The following is a 22,079-nucleotide window of genomic DNA, read 5'->3' as shown; positions in this document are numbered from 1 at the left end:
TTTTTTTTTTTTTTTTTTTGAGACGGAGTCTCGCTCTGTCGCCCGGGTTGGAGTGCAGTGGCCGGATCTCAGCTCACTGCAAGCTCCGCCTCCCGGGTTTACGCCATTCTCCTGCCTCAGCCTCCCAAGTAACTGGGACTACAGGCGCCCGCCATCTCGCCCGGCTAGTTTTTTGTATTTTTTAGTAGAGACGGGGTTTCACCGTGTTCGCCAGGATGGTCTCGATCTTCTGACCTCGTGATCCACCCGTCTCGGCCTCCCAAAGTGCTGGGATTACAGGCTTGAGCCACCGCGCCCGGCCAATAACCACCTCATTTTAAGGTCGCAATGCCTGTTTTGGAATATCATACAGGATACATATGTTGGGAAAGTATCAAAGATGTGTTGACAATGGAATACAGCTAAATATTGACACCATCTATGTCAAGGGTCGGCGCACCATGGTCTGTGAGCCATGTTCGGCCCACTGTCTGTTTTTGTAAATAAAGTTTTATTGGAACATAACCACACTCATTTATTTACATGTCACCTATGACAGTAATGGCAGCATTGAGAAGTTGGGACAGAGACTATGTCTGGCCATAATTATGAAAAAATATACATATGTATATATTTTTTGAGACAGAGTCTCACCCTGTCGCTCAGGCTGGAGTGCAGTGGTGCAATCTCGGCTCACTGCAACCTCCGCCTCCCAGGTTCAAGCGATTCTCCTGCCTCAGCCTCCCCAGTAGCTGGGATTACAGGTGTGAGCCACCATACCTGGCTAATGTTTTGTATCTTTAGTACAGATGGAGTTTCACCGTGTTGGCCAGGCTGGTCTTGAACTCCTGACCTCGTGATCTGCCCGCCTCGGCCTCCCAAAGTGCTGGGATTACAGGTGTGAGCCACCTCACCCAGCAAAAATATTGTCTGGTCTTTTATAAAGAACAGTTTGCTGACCTCTGTCCTATGTGAATTAAAAAGGAAAATCAGATCACAGAATATTCAGTATCATGTTCATGGATCTGTGGATATGTGTGCAACAGTGGACAACAGAGGCCAGGCATGGTGGCTCATGCCTGTAATCCCAGCACTTTGGGAGGCCAAGGCAGGCAGATCACTTGAGGCCAGGAGTTCAAGACCAGCCTGGCCCACATGGTGAAACCCCGTCTCTATTAAAAATACAAAAATTAGGCCGGGCGCGGTGGCTCAAGCCTGTAATCCCAGCACTTTGGGAGGCCGAGACGGGCGGATCACGAGGTCAGGAGATCGAGACCATCCTGGCTAACACAGTGAAACCCCGTCTCTACTAAAAATACAAAAACTTAGCCGGGCGAGGTGGCGGGCGCCTGTAGTCCCAGCTACTCGGGAGGCTGAGGCAGGAGAATGGCGTAAACCCGGGAGGCGGAGCTTGCAGTGAGCTGAGATCCGGCCACTGCACTCCAGCCTGGGTGACAGAGCGAGACTCCGTCTCAAAAAAAAAAAAATAAATAAATAAAAATAAAAATAAAAATACAAAAATTAGCCGGATGTGGCGGCACACAGCTGTAATCCCAGCTACACAGGAGGCTGAAGTAGGAGAATTGCTTGAACCTAGGAGGTGGAGGTTGCAGTGAGCCAAGATCGCGCCACTTCACTCCAGCCTGGGCGACAGAGTGAGACTCTGTCTCCAAAAAGAAAAAAAAAAAAGTGGAAAACAGAATGGATAGGCTTGTAGGTGGAGGCTTCTAGGGGAGGTGGTGGAGAGGGAAAATAGAAAAAACCTTGGACTTTTACTGGAATATTATATTTCTTTCTTTTTTAAAAAAATGTGTTCGGCCGGGTGCGGTGGCTCAAGCCAGCACTTTGGGAGGCCGAGACGGGCGGATCACGAGGTCAGGAGATCGAGACCATCCTGGCTAACACAGTGAAACCCCGTCTCTACTAAAAATACAAAAAACTAGCTGGGCGAGGTGGCGGGCGCCTGTAGTCCCAGCTACTCAGGAGGCTGAGGCAGGAGAATGGCGTGAACCCGTGAGGCGGAGCTTGCAGTGAGTTGGAATCCGGCCACTGCACTCCAGCCTGGGCGACAGAGCGAGACTCCGTCTCAAAAAAAAAAAAAAAAAGTTTTCGAGATAGGGTCTCTCTCTGTTGCCCAGGCTGGAGTGCAGTGGTGCGATCATAGCTCACTAGTCTCAACCTCTTGGGCTCTGGTGATCCTCCCATCTCAGCCTCCTGAGTAGCAGGGACTACAGGCATGTGCTGCCACGCCTGGCTCGTTTTTTCTTTATTTTTAATTTTTGTGGAGATGGGATCTCACTATGTTGCCAGGGCTGGTCTTAAACGCCTGGGCTCAAGCAATCCTCCCACCTCAGCCTCCCAAAGTGCCGGGATTATAGGCATGAGCCACCGTACCCGGCCTGTTTCTTTCACTGAAGAAGGGAGGGGACAACTGCACCTCTCTGCAAGTGGCCAAATTCACCCATCTGCAGCCCTGGAAGTCTGAATGCTTCAGCCATTACCTTCTCTGAGCCTCAGTTTTCTCATCTGTAAAATGGGAACCATCAAACCCATTTTGATGGAGGAAAGGTTGTTTTAAGACATTGATCAAGCCAGGCATGGTAGCTCACGCCTATAATTCCAACACCTTGGGAAGCCAAGGCAGGAGGATTGCTTGAGGCCAGGAGTTTGAAACCAGCCTGGTCAACATAGCAAGACATCATCTCTACAAAAGAAAAAAAAATGAGATTAGCCAGGCATGGTGGCATGCACCTGCAGTCCCAGCTACTTGGGAGGCTGAGGTGGGAGGATCGCTTGAGCCCAGGAGGTCAAGGCTACAGTGATTAGTGATCACACCGCTACACTCCAGCCTGGGTGGCAGACTGAGACCCTGTCTCAAAAAAAAAAACAAAAAAACAAAAAAACAAAAAACATTGATCAGATGATCACCAAAGCCCAGTCACAGTGACTCACGCCTGTAATCTCACCACTTTGGGGGGCCAAATTGGGACAGTCTCTTAAACCTAAGAGTCAGGGACCAGTCTGGTTAACATAGTGAGATCCTGTTTCTAACCAAAAAATGTAAAAAATAATTCTACGCAGTGTTGTGTGCCTGTAGTCCCAGCTACTTGGGAGGCTGAGGCAGGAGGATTGCTTGAGGCCCAGAATGGGAGGCTGCTTTGAGCTAAGATGGCGCCACTGCACTCCAGCCTGTGTGACAGAGTGAAATCCCAGCTCTAAAAAAAGAAAGAAAGAAAAAAAAAAGGCCAGGCACGGTGGCTCACGCCTGTAATCCCAACACTTTGGGAGGCCAAGCTGGGCAGATCACGAGGTCAGGAGATCGAGACCATCCTGGCTAACATGGTGAAACCCTGTCTCTACTAAAAATACAAAAAATTAGCCAGGCATGCTGACGGGCGCCTGTAGTCCCAGCTACTCGGGAGGCTGAGGCAGGAGAATGGCGTGAACCCGGGAGACGGAGCTTGCAGTGAGCAGAGATCGCACCCCACTGCACTCCAGCCTGGGCGACAGAGCGAGACTCTGTCTAACAACAACAACAAAAAAAACCGGGTGCGGTGGCTCACGCCTGTCATCCCAGCACTTTGGGAGGCCGAGGCAGGCGGATCACGAGGTTAAGAGATCGAGACCACCTGGCCCACATGGTAAAACCCTCTCTACTAAAAATACAAAAATTAGCCAGGTGTGGGGGCATGCACCTGTAGTCCCAGCTACTTGGGAGGCTGAGGCAGGAGAATCACTTGAACCCGGGAGGCTGAGGTTGCAGTGAGCCAAGATTGTGCCATTGCACTCCAGCCTGGTGACTGAGTGAGACTCTGTCTCAAAAAAAAAAAAAAAAAAAAAAAAAGTCTGGGCGCAGTTTTGCATGCGGACAAGCACCTATGAGACACTCCTTGAATTGGTAATACTGGGGATGGGAGACAGAGAGGCCAGGAGGATGTGCTTAACATTCTCTCCCCTACCAGCCCTGGAGACCCTGAAGGGTAAGACCATTTCTGTCTTCCCCGCTACTGTATTCCCAGAGCCTAGACATGCCTGGAACACAGTCAGTGCTCAATAAAATTTCTCCCTCACTGGAGAGAGGTACTCAATAAGGGGAACTGTGGGAGATTTGACATCAACGTAACTTCCATTGCTATCTCCCCACAAGAACTTTTAGGTAAACTTCAGCCTGGGGTCCCTGAGTCTCTTGGGGGTATTCAGGGTGTCTGTGAACTCTGATGGGGAAAAAAAAATTCACATATTTATTTATTTATTTATTGAGACGGAGTCTCACTCTGTCACCCAGGCTGGAGTGCAGTGGCCAGATCTCAGCTCACTGCAAGCTCCACCTCCCAGGTTTACGCCATTCTCCTGCCTCAGCCTCCCGAGTAGCTGGGACTATAGGTGCCCGCCACCTCGCCCGGCTAGTTTTTTTTTTTTTTTTTGTATTTTTAGTAGAGACGGGGTTTCACCGTATTAGCCAGGATGGTCTCGATCTCCTGACCTCGTGATCCGCCCGTCTCGGCCTCCCAAAGTGCTGGGATTACAGGCTTCAGCCACCGCGCCCGGCCCACATCTTTATTTTCACTGACTCTAACTGATAATTACCATTTCCTCAATTATTAATGAAGACAGCCGCAGGACCTGGGACTTTGTCCCTTTGTCCCTAATAAAAGCCACAGATACTTTCAGATTGCATTGCAACCAGAAACACAACTGACACTTGTCACCACTGCAAAATCACTGTGATTATTAGATCTTATTTATCGTGGTGATAAAAATAATGTTATAGGCCGGGTGCGGTGGCTCACACCTGTAATCCCAGCACTTACACTCTGAGACGGGAGGATTGCTTGAGCCTGGAAGTTTAAGAGCAGCCTGGGCAAGATAGGGAGACCCCTATAATAATAAGAATAATTATTATAATAAAATTAGGCCGGGCGTGGTGGCTCACGCCTGTAATCCCAGCACTTTGGGAGGCTGAGGTGGGCCCATCATCTGAGGTCAAGAGTTCGAGACCAGCCTGGCCAACATGGTAAAACTCCGTCTCAAGTAAAAATACAAAAATGAGCCGGGTGTGGCAGCACGTGCCTGTAATCCCAGCTACTCAGGAGGCTTAGGCAAGAAAATTGCTTGCACCCAGGAGATGGAGTTTGCAGTGAGCCGAGGTCGCACCACTGCACTCCAGCCTGAGTCATAGAGTAAGACTCCATCTCAAAAAAAAAAAAAAAAAAAAAAAAAAAGTCAGGGGGACCCGGGCATGGTGGCTCACACCTGTAATCCCAGCATTTTGGGAGACCGAGGTGAGTGGATCACTTGAGGTCAGGAGTTCGAGACCACCCTCACCAACGTGGAGAAACCCCGTCTCTACTAAAAATACAAAATTTGCCAGGCGTGGTGGCACATGTCACCTGTAATCCCAGCTACTCGGGAAGCTGAGGCAGGAGAATCGCCTGAACCTGGGAAGGCGGAGGTTGCAGTGAGCTGAGATCACGCCACTGCACTCCAGCCTGGGCAACAAGAGTGAAACTCCGTCTCGGGGAAAAATAAAATAAAATAAAATAAATAAAATAGTAGAAATAAAAATAAAAACAGCTGCTACATTTATTTCCTGGAAAGCACCTATCACTAACGGAGATGATCCTACTTTCCAGTTGTGATTACTTTCTCATCTGGGCCCCCAGCCCAGATGACTGTGGGCTCCCCAGGGCAGATGCGAGTTCTTCTGGCCCCCTGCACACAGTAGGTGCTCACACTTGCTGAACGTGACCGCAAGGGCTGGGAAGAGAGGGCACGGGTGCGGGGCGCCCCGGGGACTTTCCCGGTGCTGCGGGGCAGGACTCCGAAACCGTGACCTCACGTCCCACACCCACCCAGGACGCGGAAGGGGCGGTGCGTTTCCTTCCAAGGGCGGGAGCCGCGGGGTGGAGCCAGCGCCCTCAGCGCGCTGAGGTCTGCGGGAACCTCCGCAGAAGTCCCGGCCCCCAGGACCCCAGGACCCCAGGACCCTAGGACCCAGTGGCGCAGCCGGCAGCCCTGGATCTCTGGTAGGTGGGGAAGCGGCGAGGACTAGCCAGAGGTGGAGAAAGTGTCGGGGGTGTGGAGGGTGGCCCCGCGCCCGCGCCGCTCGCCAGGACTCCAGGCCACCTGGCCTCCCTCTTAGGCCCCCGGGGAGGCCTGGCGCCGCGCGTTGGGAGGTTGACGTTCCCCTCAACCTCCAGCTCTCCTTGCTGGTGGCCCAGATCCTCCCCAACTGTCGGGATCCTCCCCAGCACCCCGGTTTCCTCCCCTACAGCCTGACCCCTCCCCCAAACCCCAGATTCCTCCCCAACACCCAGGATGCCTACCTGAAACCCCATATTCTTCCTCACCCCAAATTCCTGAGCCCCAAGCTTCCTACCTGACACCCGATATTTCAACACCCTGAATTTCTCCCTGACACCCAAAATTCCTCCCTGACCTGCAGGATCCTTCCCCAATACCCCAGATTCCTCCCAGACACCCCAAATTCCTCCGTGACACCAAGGATCCCTCCTGACACCCTGGATTCTTCCCCAATACCCAGGATCCCTCCCCAATACCCCAGATTCCTCCCTGACACCCAGGATCCCTCCCCAACATCCCAAATTCCTTCCTGACACCCCGAATTCTTCCCTGAGACCCAGGATCCCAACCTCACACCCTATACCACCCCACACCTTCTTCCTTTCTCCCCCTCCTAACGGTTATCCAGTCACATGGATTTCCTCACTGTTCCTCCAGCTAGCCAGGCGCAATCCTGCCCCAGGGCCTTTGGGCAGGTGGCTTCACCTTCCGGGAGCTTTCCTCCCTGATCTCCACCCAGCCTCCTCCCTCAGCTCGTTCAGGTCTCAGCTCAATGTCACCTCCTGTCCCCAAAGGCCTCCCTTGACCACCATGGTCCCCTGTAGCCCCTTCCCAGCCAGTCTCTCAGAGCCACACAGCCCCCAGCTCATGGCTTTCACAGTACTTTTCATTCTCTGAAACGATCTTGGGTTATTTTCCCACTTACTGTTGGTCTCCCTGAACCAGACTAGAAGCTCTGTGAGAGCGGATGTGCTTGCCTTGGTATGCAGTGGCACTTTGAACAGTTCCTGGACCGAGTAGATGCTCAATAAATGCATACGCAACGCATGAAAGACTGTATGACAGTGTGGGAGGAAGAGTGGGAGAGAAGGGCACGTTTCAGATGCGGTTAAAACATTTAAAAAGGACGAGGTGGGAGGATCGCTTGAGCCCAGGGGTTCAAGACAAGCCTGGGCAACATAGCAAGACTCCATTTCTACAAAAAAATTCAAAAAGAAAGTTAGCCAGGTGCAGTGTTTATGCCTATAATCCCAACACTTTGGGAGGCTGAGGCAGGAGGATTGCTTGAGCCCAGGAGCCTGGGTAACATAGGTGAGACCCTGTCTCTACCAAAAATACAAAAATTAGCCAAGTGTGGTGCCACACACCTGTAGTCCCAGCTACTCAGGAGGCTGAGGTCGGAGGATCGCTTGAGCCCAGGAGTTCAAGGCTGCAGTGAGCCATGATCCCACCACTGCACTCCAGCCTGGGTGACAGAGTGAGACCCTGTCTCTAAAAAAAAAAATGAAATAGGGGCCGGGCACAGTGGCTCACGCCTGTAATCCCAGGCATATCACCTGAGGTCAGGAGTTTGAGACCAGCCTGGCCAACATGGTGAAACCCGGTGTCTACTAAAAATACAAAAATTAGCCAGGCGTGGTGGCGCGTGCTGTAATCCCAGCCACTCAGGAGGATGAGGCAGGAGAACTGCTTGAACCCAAGAGGCGGAGGTTGCCGTGAGCCGAGACCACGCCACTGCACTCCAGCCTGGGCGACACAGCGAGACTCCGTCTCAAAAAAAAAAAAAAGAAAGAAAGAAATGAAATTAAAAATCAAAATTTTTTTAAAAAAGGAAGAGGAAGAGAAAAAGTCTGTCAACATTTATTGTCACACTAACATTATTATATCAAGCTCTTGCTCCTTCCTGGGCACTGATGTAAACTTTTTAACCATATTTTTGCATCGAAGTTTCAAAACAGACTCCTATTCATCCTAAGTACCAGTTCATGTGGGTGTTATAAATGAGGAAACGGAGGCTGAGAAACAGACTGCACAAGCCGGCAGGTGGCAGAGCCAGAACACCCCTACCCTGTGGGTGTTTTTGTCCCGCCAGGCGCCTGCTCTTCAGAGTGAGGAGTGGACTTTGTCCCAGCCATGGACAGTGAGAAATGAAACTCTCCAGGTCTCCAGAAGGTGGAGGTGGCAGCGGGCAGGGGAGGCGGGCAGGGGAAGCTGGGGCAGTCAATGAAATAGGGTTGAGTTCAGGCCCATGGGCAGAGAGAAGGAGAAGAAAGACCACGTGATTTTAGAGATTTGCCAGGCATACAGGTGGGGGTGGTCCTGCCTTGATGATTCGAAGTCTGACTGGCTTTGTTGTGTTTTCTGCAAAACTCCCCTGAGTCCTTCTTGCCAGGAGGTTTCAGTCTTGCATGCTAATGTTCATGGAGCACACATGTGCCAGGCACTGCTTTAAGAGTCCTATACAGGCTGGGCGCAATGGCTCATGCCTGTAATCTGAGCACTCTGGGAGGCCAAGGCGGGCAGATCGATTGGGGTCAGGAGTTCGAGACCAGCCTGGTCGATGGTCTGAAACCCTGTCTCTACTAAAATTACAAAAATTAGCTGGGTGCCGTGGCTTACACCTGTAATCCCAGCACTTTGGAAGGCTGAGGTGAGCAGATTGTCTGAGGTCAGGAGTTTGAGACCAGCCTGACCAACGTGGCAAAACCCCATCTCTACTAAAAATACAAAAAAAGTCCAGGTGCAGTGGCTTGAAACTCCATCTCAAAAAAAAAAAAAAAAAAGAAAAAAAGAATGAGATTTAAATGTAACTGACATGGGCCGGATGTGGTGGCTCACACCTATAATCCCAGCACTTTGGGAGGCTGAGGCAGGAGGATCACCTGAGGTCAGGAGTTGGAGACCAGCCTGGCCAACATGATGAAACCCCGTCTCTACTAAAAATACAAAAAAAATCTGGGCGTGGTGGCGGGTGCCTGTAACCCCAGCTACTTGGGAGGCTGAGGCAGGAGAATCGCTTGAACCCAGGAGGTGGAGGTTGTAGTTAGCTGAGAGCATGCCACTGCACTCCATCCTGGGCAACAAGAGCGAAACTCCACCTCAAAAAAAAAAAAAAAAAATTAGCTGGGCATGGTGGCCCACAATTGTAGTCACAGCTAGTCAGGAACCTGAGGCAGGAGAATCACTTGAACCTGAGAGGTGGAGGTTGCAGTGAGCTAAGATCATGCCATTGCACTCCAGCCTGCGCATCAAGAGTGAAACTCCATATCAAAAAAAAAAAAAAAAAAATTAGCTGGGCGTGGTAGCCCACACCTGTAGTCCCAGCTACTTGGGAGGCTGAGGCAGGAGAATCGCTTGAACCTGAGAGGTGGAGGTAGCAGTGAGCTGAGATCGAGCCACTGCACTCCAGCCTGGGTGACAGAGCAAGACTCCGTCTCAATAAATAAATAAATACAATTACAAAAATTAGCCGTGCATGGTGGCACTCACCTGTAATCCAAGCTACTTGGGACGCTGAGTTAAGAGACTTGCTTGAACCCTGTAGGTGGAGGTTGCAGTGAGCTGAGATTGCACTACTGCACTCTGCCCTGGGTGACAGAGCAAGACTCTGTCTCAAAAAAAAAGAGTCCTGTACAAATGAACTCATTCACCCTCACAGCTACCCTAGCTGGTGCCCATTTCACACACGTGGAGACTGAGGCATTTTAAGTACCCATGGCGTGCCCCAGGGTCACAGCCTGGGTGTGACTTGAATCCCAAGGGCAAGCTTCTACCTGTTGCTCTCGCTTGCCCTGGGACTGACTCATTTCAGATGGGTGTGGGGTCAACAGGGCAGGCCTTAGCCCTCAGATGGAAGGACTTGAACTTCTCTCACTGCGGATTGTTGCCCCGTGGGAACGTGGGCCCAGTGTGGCCGGATCTTTGATTTTCTGAGAGGATCCGGAATGCCGGAGTTGTATACAAAGTCTCTGTTCAATGTTGGCAATGAATTCAAAGTAATTTGAGTCTCACATTGCTTTGCCAGTGGGGTTGTCCAGAAGTCTCTGAAGTTAAATACACACACACACACACACACACACACACACACACACACACATATATTTATTTGTTTTTTGAGACACAGTCTCACTCTGTTGCCCAGGCTGGAGTGCAGTGGCATGATCTCGGCTCACCGCAACCTCTCACCTCCTGGGTTCAAGTGATTCTTCTGCCTCAGCCTCTGGAGTAGCTGGGACTACAGGCTCCCACTGCCACGCCTAGCTAATTTTTTATATTTTTAGTAGAGACGGGGTTTCACCGTGTTAGCCAGGATGGTCTCGATCTCCTGACCTTGTGATCTGCCCACCTCAGACTCCCAAAGTGTTGGGATTATAGGCGTGAGCCACCGAGCCCAGCCTAAAAATATATATATACACATATATTTTACTGAGGTTGGGTGCGGTGGCTAACATCTGAAATCCCAGCAGTTTGGGAGGCCAAGGTGGGTGGATTATTTGAGGTCAGGAGTTTCAGACCAGCCTGGCCAACATGGTGAAACCCCGTCTCTACTAAAAATACAAAAATAAGGCCGGGCACGATGGCTTACGCCTGTAATCCCAGAATTTTGGAGGCCAAGGCAGGCAGATCATGAGGTCAAGAGATCAAGACCATCCTGGCCAACATGGTGAAACCCCGTCCCTACTAAAAATACAAAAATTAGCTGGGCATGGTGGCGCGCACCTGTAGTCCCAGCTACTTGGGAGGCTGAGGCAGGAGAATTGCTGGAACCCAGGAGGTGGAGGTTGCAGTGAGCCAAGATCGCACCATTGCACTCCAGCCTGGCAACAGAGGGAGACTTGGTCTCAAAAAAGAAAAAAAAAAAAAAAAAAAAGATTAGCTGGGCGTGGTGGTAGGCTCCTGTAATCCCAGCTACTCAGGATGTTGAGGCACAAGAATCACTTGAGCCCGGGATGTGGAGGCTGCAGTGAGCCTAGATAGCATCACTGCACTCCAGCCTGGCAACAAAGTGGGACTCCGTCTCAAAAAAAAAAACAAAACAATTAGCCAGGTATGATGGCAGATGCCTGTAATCCCAGCTGCCCGGAAGGCTGAGGAAAGAGAATCGCTTGAACCCAGGAGGCAGAGGTTGCAGTGAGTCGAGATCGCCCCACTGCACTCCAGCCTGGGAAATGAAGCAAGACTCCACCTCGAAAAAAGAAAAAACAATAAAAACAAAAATTAATCCTAATGATACATTTTATTAATCCAATATGTAAACGCATTCAATAATAAATTATATTTAATTCAATATACCCAACATGTTTCATTATAAAATATTATGAATGAGGCATCTTCCATACCTTTTTTGTTTTGCTGTTTTTGAGACTCTGTTGCCTAGGCTGGAGTGCAGTGGTGCGATCTCTGCTCACTGCAGCCTCGATCTCCGCTCACTGCAGCGTCGATCTCCTGGGCTCAGGCGATCCTCTGACCTCTGCCTCCCAAGTAGCTGGGATGCAGGCATGTACCACCCCACCCAGCTAATTATTTTTATTTTTATTTTATTTATTTGCTTGTTTGTTTCGAGACAGAGTTTTGCTCTTGTTGCCAAGGCTGGAGTGCAATGGTGTAATCTTGGCTCACTGCAACCCCTGCCCCCCTGGTTCAAGTGATTCTCCTGTCTCAGACTTCCGAGTAGCCAGGATTACCAGCACCCAACACCACGCCCTGCTAATTTTTTTTATTTTTAGTAGAGACAGAGTTTCACTGTGTTGGCTAGGCTGGTCTCAAACTTCTGCCCTCAGGTGATCCACCTGCCTCAGCCTCCCAAAGTGCTGGGATTACAGGCGTGAGCCACCGCGCCCGGCCTATTTTTATTTTTTGTAGAGATAGGTCTCACCGTTGCCCAGGCTGGTCTTGAACTCTTGGGCTCAAGAGATCCTCCTACCTCTGCCCCCTATAGTGCTGGGATTACAGGCATGAGCCACTGCACCCTGCCTTAATTAATTAAAAATTAGATAAAATGCCGGCTGCGGTGGCTCACGCCTGTAATCCCAACACTTTGGGAGGCCAAGATGGGAGGATCGCTTGAGCCTAGGCAACATGGGGAGACCCAGTGTGTACAAAAATACGAAAATTAACAGGTACATGTCCAGGTTTGTTATATAGGTGAATGGCATGTCACAGGTTTTCGTGTACAGATTATTTCATCACACAGGTAATAATTGTCGTACCTGACAGGTAGTTTTTTGTCTGTTTGTTTTTTTGAGACGGAGGCTCACTGTGTCACCCAGGCTGGAGTGCAGTGGTGCCATTTCGGCTCACTGCAACCTCCGCCTCCCAGGTTCTAGCAATTTTCCCGCCTCAGCCTCCCAAGCAGCTGGGATTACAGGTGCACACTGCTACACCCAGCTAATTTTTTTGTATTTTAGTAGATACGGGGTTTTACCATGTTGCCCAGGCTGGTCTTGAACTCCTGAGCTCAGGCAATCCACACACCTGAGCCTCCCAAAGTGCTAGGATTACAGGCGTGAGCCACCGTGCCGGACCCTAATAGGCAGTTTTTAGATCCTCTTCCTCCTCCTCACCTCCACCACCCTTAAGCAGGCTCCGGTATTTTTGTTCCCCTTTTTTTTTTTTGGAGACAGAGTCTCGCTCTGTCGCCCAGGTGGGAGTGCAGTGGTTTGATCTCTGCTCACTCCAGCCTCTACTTCTTGGGTTCAGGTGATTCTCCCACCTCAGCCTCCCCTAGTAGCTAGGACTACAGGCACCCGCCACCACACCCGGCTAATTTTTGTATTTTTAGTAGAGATGGGATTTTACCATGTTGGCCAGGATAGTCTTGAACTCCTGACCTCAGGCGATCCACCTTCCTCGGCCTCCCAAAGTGCTGGGATTACAGGCGTGAGCCACTGTGCCCGGCCCTGTTGTTCACTTCTTTGTGTCTTTGTGAACTCAATGATTCACTCACACTTAGAAGTGAGAACATGTGGCCGGGCGAGACTTCATCTCAAAAAAAATTAAAATTCACAGCCTCTTCACTATCACAGCCCTATTTCAGGTGCCCAGTAGGCACAGGTAGCTGGGGGCTCCCATACTGGACAACACAGACAGAGTGTTTAGGCTGGTCTAGACAGCGAGTGTCTGCAGTGTATTAGCTGCTATGGCTGCGGTAATAAAGTGCCCCAGATCGGATGCCTTAAACAACAGAAATTGATTCTCTCACAGTTACGGAGGCTGGAAGTCCAAGATCGAGGTGTCGTAGGGTTGGTTCCTTCTGAGGACTCTCCTTAGCTTGCAGACGGCCGCCTTCTCCCTGGGTCTCCTCACATAATCTTCCTTCTGTGCAGCTCTATGTCTGTATCTAAGTGTCCGCTGCCTTTTCTTTTTTTGATGCAGGGTCTGGCTCTGTTGCCCAGGCTGGAGTGCAGTGGTAAGATCTTAGCTTGCTTGCTGCAGCCTCAACCTCCCAGGCTCAACCAGTCCTCCCACCTCAGCCTCCTGAGTAGCTGGGATTAAAGGCACGCACCACCATGCCTGGCTAATTTTTTTTTTTTTTTTTTTTTTTGAGATGGAGTCTCGCTCTGTCACTCAGGCTGGAGTGCAGTGGCACGATCTTGGCTCACTGCAAGCTCCACCTCCCAGGTTCACGCCATTCTCCTGCCTCAGCCTCCCGAGTAGCTGGGACTACAGGCGCCCGCCACCACGCCCGGCTAATTTTTGCATTTTTAGTAGAGATGGATTTTCACCATGTTAGCCAGGCTGGTCTCGAACTCCTGACCTTAGGTGATCCGCCCACCTCGGCCTCCCAAAGTGCTGGGATTACAGGCGTGAACCACCACGCCCAGCCATGCCTGGCTAATTTTTGTATATTTAGTGGAGATGGGATTTCACCATGTTGGCCAGACTGGTCTCAAGCTCTTGATCCCAAGTGATCAACTCACCTCCACCTCCCAAAGTGCTGGGATTACAGGCATGAGCCATTGCGCCCAGCCAAATAAAAATACTTTCAACATCAAAAACAAACAAACAAACAAAAACATCAAAGCCAAGTACAAACCAAAAAAAGGCCTTTTCTCTAAATAAAGTCACATTCTGAGCTACTGGAGGTTGGCACTTCAACGTATGATTTTGGGGATAGACACGATTGAAATTGAACCGATAATAGCCAATCATGCCCCTACTAATTGAAAGGCACTTGGTGTTATAGTTACAAACATTGGCATCAAATGGCTGCTCTATCAGTCACTGGCTGTGTGATCTCGGTCATGTTTGCCCCTCTGTGGAATGGAAAATTAAAAAATCACAGGCCTGTCTCATAACCCAGGTGTCTACCAACTTTTTCTGTCAAGGGTCAGAGAGTGACCACTTTGTAGACCACACGGTCTCTGTTGTAGCGACTCCATCACCCTAGTGAGAAAGCAGCCATCGATGATATGTAAATGAGTGAACATGTCTGTGTTTCAATAAAACTTTATTTATAAAAGCAATTGGCTGGGCATAGTGGCTCACGCCTGTAATCCCAGCACTTTGGGAGGTTGAGGTGGGTGGATCACACAAGGTCAGGAGTTCGAGACCAGCCTGGACAATATGGTGAAACCCTGTCTCTATAAAAAGTACAAAAATTAGCTGGGTGTGGTGGCGAGCGCCTGTGGTTCCAGCTACTCGGGAGGCTGAAGCAGGAGAATCGCTTGAACCCGGGAGGTGGAGGTTGCAGTGAGCTGAGATTGTGCTACTGCACTGCAGCCTGGGTGACAGAGCGAGACTCCATCTCAAAACAAAACAAGAAAACAATTGGCTGGACATAGTGGCTCACGCCTGTAATCCCAGCACTTTGGGAGGCCAAGGCAGGTGGATCACCTGAGGTCGGGAGTTCAAGACCAGCCTGGCCAACACAGAGAAACCCTATCTCTACTAAAAATAAAAAATTAACCAGGCATGGCGGTGCATGCCTGTAATCCCTTGGGAGGATGAGGCAGAAGAATTGCTTGAACCCAGGAGGCGGAGGTTGCAGTGAGCTGAGATCGTGCCATTGCACTTCAGCCTGGGCAACAAGAGCAAGACGCCATCTCAAAAACGGAAAAAAAAAAAAAAAAAAAAATTGGTGGACCATATTTTGTGGCCCCTGTCAAAGGGAGATGTGCACACTGGGATCAGGTCATAACCAAAAACATGAAGAAGGGTAAGGGAGTAAGCCACAGGGATACCTGGCAGGTAACAGTGATATAGGTAGAGGGAACAGCCAGTGCAAAGGTCCTAAAGCAGAACTGTGCCCAGTTTAAAGAACAGAGTTGTGCACAATATAGCATGTAGTAAGTCCTCAAATAAGTGGTTGCCTGTAAGTGTTTGTGTGTATCCACACATGCCCATTATATTGTTGTATGTAATATATATGATGCTTATATATTACATATAACTAACATACCATTAGACAGTTGCACCAGGGAAGAGTCTATTGCTGTTTTTCCTTGTCTGCGTACTGGTATATTCGCTGGTACCCAATACATGGCAAATGCTGAAAAAATTACTTTTTTTTTTTTTTTTTTTTGAGATGGAGTTTCGCTTTGTCATCCAGGCTGGAATGCAGTGGTGTGATCTCAGCTCACTGCAACCTCCGCCCCCTGGGTTCAAGTGATTCTCCTGCCTCAGCCTCCCAAGTAGTTGGGAGTACAGGCGCCCACCACTATGTCTGGCAATTTTTTTTTTTTTTTTTTTTGAGACGGAGTCTCGCTCTGTCACCCAGGCTAGAGTGCGGTGGCCGGATCTCTGCTCACTGCAAGCTCCGCTCCCGGGTTTACACCATTCTCCTGGCTCAGCCTCCCGAGTAGCTGGGACTACAGGCACTCGCCACCTCGCCCGGCTAGTTTTTTGTACTTTTTAGTAGAGACGGGGGTTTCACCATGTTAGCCAGGATGGTCTCGATCCCCTGACCTCGTGATCCGCCCGTCTCGGCCTCCCAAAGTGCTGGGATTACAGGCTTGAGCCACCGCGCCCGGCCAATTTTTTTTTTTTTTTAGTAGAGATGGGGATTTCACCGTGTTGACCAGGCTGGTCTCGAACTCATGACCTCGAGTGATCTGTCCACCTTGGCTTCCCAAAGTGTTAGGATTACCAGCGTGAGCCACCGCACCTGGCTAAAAAGTACTTTTTTTGTTTGTTTGTTGTTTTATGGAGTCTTGCTCTTTTGCCCAGGCTGGAGTGCTGTGGCGCAATCTTGGCTCACTGCAACCTCTGCCTCCTGGGTTCAAGCAATTCTCCTGCCTCAGCTTCCCGAGTAGCTGGTATTAGAGGAACACGCCACCATGCCAGGCTAAAATTTTTTTTTTTTTTTCCAGTAGAGACAGGGTTTCACCATGTTGGCCAGGCTGGTCTTGAACTCCTGACCTTGTGATCCACCCACCTCAGCCTCCCAAAGTGCTGGGATTACATGCATGAGCCACTGTGCCCAGCCAAAAAATTACTTCTTTTTTTTTTTTTTTTTTTTTTTTTTTTTTTTTTTTGAGACGGAGTCTCGCGCTGTCGCCCAGGCTGGAGTGCAGTGGCGCGATCTCGGCTCACTGCAAGCTCCGCCTCCCGGGTTCACACCATTCTCCTGCCTCAGCCTCCCGAGTAGCTGGGAGTACAGGCGCCCGCCACCGCGCCCGGCTAATTTTTTGTATTTTTAGTAGAGACGGGGTTTCACTGTGGTCTCGATCTCCTGACCTTGTGATCCGCCCGCCTCGGCCTCCCAAAGTGCTGGGATTACAGGCGTGAGCCACCGCGCCCGGCAAAAAAAATTACTTCTTAAATGAATGAATGAATGCTAAGTATGTATGCTTCCGTGCAGCCTCCACTTCCTCAGCTCAAGCAATCCTCCTGCCTTAGCCTCCCGAGTAGCTGGGACCACAGGCACACACCACCAGGCCTGGCTCCAAACATTTTTTTTGTTTTTTTTTAGATGGAGTCTCACTCTGTTGCCCAGGCTGGAGTGCAGTGGTGCAGTCTTGGCTCACTGCAACCTCCACCTCCCGGGTTCAAGTGATTTTCCTGCCTCAGCCTCCCGAGTAGCTGGGATTGCAGGCGCCTGCCACCATGCTCAACTAATTTTTTGTATTTTCAGTAGAGACGGAGTTTCACTATGTTGGCCAGGCTGGCCTCGACATCTGACCTCATGATTTGCTCGCCTTGGCCTCCCCAAGTGCTGGGATTACAGGCGTGAGCCACTGCGCCTGGCCCAAACTTTTTTTTCAACTCACAAGGTTTCTTAAAAATATTGGAATTGATTGTCATCCCAAGAAAAGTGAGCACGGCCGGGCGCGGTGGCTCAAGCCTGTAATCCCAGCACTTTGGGAGGCCGAGACGGGCGGATCACGAGGTCAGGAGATCGAGACCATCCTGGCTAACACGGTGAAACCCCGTCTCTACTAAAAAATACAAAAAACTAGCCGGGCGCAGTGGCGGGCGCCTGTAGTCCCAGCTACTCGGGAGGCTGAGGCAGGAGAATGGCGTGAACCCGGGAGGCGGAGCTTGCAGTGAGCTGAGATCCGGCCACTGCACTCCAGCCTGGGCGGCAGAGCGAGACTCCGTCTCAAAAAAAAAAAAAAAAAAAAAAAAAAAAAAAAAGAAAAGTGAGCATATTTCTAAAAATCTAGATCTCTGGCTTCTCTTGAAAAATGAGCAGATGTGGCGACCAGCTCCCTTGCCATATTCTGTTAATCTCATAGTCCAACCCTGGGACAGTGTTGGAAAGACTACTCAAGCCTGCAAATACCAGGATGTTGAGTCCTTGAGGACCATCTAGAAGGCTGACTACTTTATTTATTTATTTATTTATTTATTTATTTATTTATTTAGACAGAGTTTCACTCTTGTCGCCCAGGCTAGAGTGCAGTGATATGATCTTGGCTCACTGCAACCTCTGCCTCCCAGATTCAAGTGATTATACTACCTCAGCCTCCTGAGTAGCTGGGATTACAGGCGCGGACCACCACACCCAGCTAATTTTTTGTATTTTTAGTAGAGACGGGGTTTCACCATGTTGGCCAGGCTGGTCTTGAACTCCTGACCTCAGGTGAGCCGCCCGCCTCGGGCTCCCAAAGTGCTGGGATTATAGGTGTGAGCTGCCGTGCCCAGCCGAGGCTGACTACTTTATTTAGCAAGCATGTATTGAGCACCTACTGGCTTTCAGTCATCAAGCTAAGAAGTTTCTGTGTGTTAATGCAACTCAATTGCCCAAAACAAGTCTATAAGTGTATGCCATTAGGCACACAGCCTCCACAGCCAGACTGCCTGGGGTTCAAATCCATCCTCTGCCATCTGCTGATAGTGTGACTTTGGGCAAGTGACATCACCTCTGTGTGTCTCACTTTCTTCATCTGTAAATGGGGAAAATAGTGTAATAGTGTTTACCTCCCAGGTAACACCAGGTAAGTATCAGATGATAACTTTTTTTTTTTTTTTTTGAGACTGGGTCTTGCTCTGTTGCCCAGGCTAGAGTGCAGTGGCTCCATCTTAGCTCACTGCAGCCTCAACCTCCTGGGCTTAAGCAGTCTTCCCATCCCAGCCTCTGGAGTAGCTGGGACAACAGGCACATGCCACCTACGCCTAGCTACTTTTTTTGTTTTTTGATCTGGAGTTTCACTCTGCTGCCCAGGCTGGAGTGCAGTGGCATGATCTTGGCTCACTGCAGCCTCCACCTCCTGAGTTCCAGTGATTCTCCAGCCTCAGTTTCCCAAGTAGCTGGGATTACAGGTGTGCACCACCATGCCTGGCTTACTCTTTGTAGTTTTAGTAGAAACGCGGTTTCAGGCTGGTCTCAAACTCCTGACCTCAGGTGATCCCCCAGCCTTGGCCTCCGAATGTGCTGGGATTTCAGGTGTGAGCCACCGTGCCCGGCCCAGCTAATTTTTAAATTTTTAGTAGAGACAGAGTCTGGCTATGTTGCCCAGGCTGGTTTGGAAGTCCTGGGCTTAAGTGATCCTCCTGCCTCAGCCTCCCAAAGTGCTGAGATCACAGATGTGAGCCATCGTGCTGGCCTCATAGCATTTTGCAGAGAAGGAAATGGAAGTTGCCGAAGGTCACCTGGTTAGGTCTGGGTGGCAGGATGGGAAAGTAGGCGGGGGTGTGTGGGCTGCCTTCCCGTGCTGACCTTTCTTGGGGGTAACCATGTTTGCCTCTCCTATTTCCTGTAGATCTGCTCAGGCAGCTCCCGTGGAACCTGGAACAGTGAATGCGTAGGGGACGCCGGGCGTGCAGAAGGCGGGCAGTGTGGAACATGCCTTCATTACCCCCAGCTTCTGCTGCCCGAGGCTGCACCCACCTGTGCCCATGGCCTGCACGGGCCCGTCACTTCCTAGTGCCTTCGACATTCTAGGCGCAGCAGGCCAGGACAAGCTCTTGTATCTGAAACACAAACTGAAGACCCCACGCCCAGGCTGCCAAGGGCAGGACCTCCTGCATGCCATGGTCCTCCTGAAGCTGGGCCAGGAAACTGAGGCCAGGATCTCTCTAGAGGCACTGAAGGCCGATGCAGCGGCCCGGCTGGTGGCCCGTCAGTGGGCTGGTGTGGACAGCACCGAGGACCCAGAGGAGCCCCCAGATGTGTCCTGGACCGTAGCCCGCTTGTACCACCTGCTGGCTGAGGAGAAGCTGTGCCCGGCCTCGCTGCGGGACGTGGCCTACCAGGAAGCCCTCCATACCCTCACCTCCAGGGACGACCACCGCCTGGGGGAACTTCAGGATGAGGCCCGAAACCGGTGTGGGTGGGACGTTGTTGGGGATCCAGGGAGCATCCGGACGCTCCAGTCCAATCTGGACTGCCTCCCACCATCCTCGGCTTCGCCCTCTGGGACCCGGAGCCTCCCGCGTCCCATCGACGGTGTTGCTGGCTGGAGCCAAGGGCGCTCCCTGCGATCCACCGACAGCCCCGCCTCCCTGGCCAGCAACTTGGAAATCAGCCAGTCCCCCACCATGCCCTTCCTCAGCCCGCACCGCAGCCCACACAGGCCCAGCAAGCTCTGTGACGACCCTCAGGCCAACCTGGTACTGGAGCCTGTCCCCGGTGGCTGCCAGGAGCCTGAGGAGATGAGCTGGCCGCCATTGGGGGAGACTGCCGGCCCCCAAGAGCTGCCAAGCAGCCCACCCCCTGCGCTTCCCAAAGTGGCCCCAGATACAACCTCAACTGGCCTCCCTGAAACCCCCACAGCTCCAGAAACCAGCACCCACTACCCGGTGGAGTGCACTGAGGAGTCTGCAGGCGCCCAGTCTCTCCCGTCGCCCATTGTGGAGCCCATCAAAAACCCCTGCCCTGTCAAAGACCAGTCGCCACTCCAACTTTCTGTAGAAGACACCACTTCTCCAAATACCAAGCCGTGCCCACCTACTCCCACCACCGCAAAAACATCCCCTCCCCCTCCTCCTCCTCCTCCTTCATCAGCCCCTTGTTCGGCTCACCTGACCCCCTCCTCCCTGTTCCCTTCCTCCCTGAAGTCATCATCGGAACAGAAATTCTATAACTTTGTGATCCTCCATGCCAGGGCGGACGAGCACATCGCCCTGCGGGTCCGGGAGAAGCTGGAGGCCCTTGGTGTGCCCGACGGGGCCACCTTCTGCGAGGATTTCCAGGTGCCCGGGCGTGGGGAGCTGAGCTGCCTGCAGGATGCGATAGACCACTCAGCTTTCATCATCCTACTTCTCACCTCCAACTTCGACTGTCGTCTGAGCCTGCACCAGGTGAACCAAGCCATGATGAGCAACCTCACGCGACAGGGGTCGCCAGACTGTGTCATCCCCTTCCTGCCCCTGGAGAGCTCCCCGGCCCAGCTCAGCTCCGACACGGCCAGCCTGCTCTCCGGGCTGGTGTGGCTGGACGAACACTCCCAGATCTTTGCTAGGAAGGTGGCCAACACCTTCAGGCCCCACAGGCTTCAGGCCCGAAAGGCCATGTGGAGGAAGGAACAGGACGCCCGAGCCCTGCGGGAACAGAGCCAACACCTGGACAGTGAGCGGATGCAGGCAGCGGCCCTGAACGCGGCCTACTCGGCCTACCTCCAGAGCTACCTGTCCTATCAGGCACAGATGGAGCAGCTCCAGGTGGCTTTTGGGAGCCACATGCCATTTGGGACTGGGGCACCCTTTGGGGCTCGAATGCCTTTTGGGGGCCAGGGACCCCTGGGAGCCCCACCATCCTTTCCCACTTGGCAGGGGTGCCCGCAGCCGCCGCCCCTGCACGCGTGGCAGTCTGGCACCCCACCACCGCCCTCCCCACAGCCAGCAACCTTCCCACCGTCACTGCCCTTCTCGCAGCCACCAGCCTTCCCTACAGCCTCACCTGCACCCCCTCAGAGCCCAGGACTGCAACCCCTCATTATCCACCATGCACAGATGGTACAGCTGGGGCTGAACAACCACATGTGGAACCAGAGAGGGTCCCAGGCGCCCGAGGACAAAACACAGGAGGCAGAATGACTGCGTGTCCTTTGACCTGACCACCTGGGGAACACACCTGGACCCAGGCATCGGCTTTGGGCAGGACCTCATAGACCATTCCAGTCTGCCCTGCGCCCTGTGGACAGTGGAAGATGAGGTCATCTGCCGCTTTCAGGACATTGCCCGGGAGCCCTTCATTTAGGACAAAAGGAGCGCGATAATGCCCTGGCTTTCAGGGTGGTCAGAACTGGATACCGTGTTTCCAATTCCAATCTCTCTATTTTTGGGTGAGGGGTCTTGGTGGTGGGGGTATTGCTACGGTCTTTTAATTACAATAATATTTATTGACTGCTTCCGCAGCGCCATTGTCTTCAGGGACACCTTCTGCCCAGCTATTTATTATAAAACACGTGGCTCCCGCTTCTGCAAAAGGGAAACGGAAGCGGGAAGTGCACGCCTTTTCTTGGAGGGCGTAAACCGGGATCCATCCTCATCCCATTGGTCAGAATATAATCATATGGCCCTGCTCCTGCCGCAAGGAACGCTGGGAAATGTAGTCCTTTCTAAGCGGCCATGTGCCTCGCCGAGTCTGGGTTCTAATACCAGGAAAGGTGGAGGGAAAAGATACTGTTGAG

The 22,079-nt window shown here is 51.6% G+C and overlaps 1 protein-coding gene across 1 annotated transcript; it reads left to right on the top strand.

Moving 5' to 3' along the window:
• The first annotated feature begins 5,860 nt into the window (after positions 1–5,860).
• On the top strand, positions 5,861–21,803 carry TICAM1 (toll like receptor adaptor molecule 1). The gene is made up of 2 exons (XM_025369269.1): positions 5,861–6,005; positions 19,209–21,803. The coding sequence occupies exon 2, from the start codon at positions 19,345–19,347 to the stop codon at positions 21,481–21,483; it is 2,139 nt and encodes a 712-aa protein (XP_025225054.1). The 5' UTR covers positions 5,861–6,005; positions 19,209–19,344; the 3' UTR covers positions 21,484–21,803.
• The last annotated feature ends 276 nt before the right edge of the window (positions 21,804–22,079 follow it).

The sequence above is a fragment of the Theropithecus gelada genome, chromosome 19 (assembly GCF_003255815.1).
Source record: "Theropithecus gelada isolate Dixy chromosome 19, Tgel_1.0, whole genome shotgun sequence".
In the NCBI taxonomy this organism is placed as follows: domain Eukaryota; kingdom Metazoa; phylum Chordata; class Mammalia; order Primates; family Cercopithecidae; genus Theropithecus; species Theropithecus gelada.
This window is presented reverse-complemented; position numbering and strand designations above follow the sequence as displayed.

What these genes read in the sequence shown, in the direction of transcription:
- TICAM1 (XM_025369269.1), top strand. Translation starts at nt 19,345, where the DNA reads ATGGCCTGCACGGGCCCGTCACTTCCTAGTGCCTTCGACATTCTAGGC.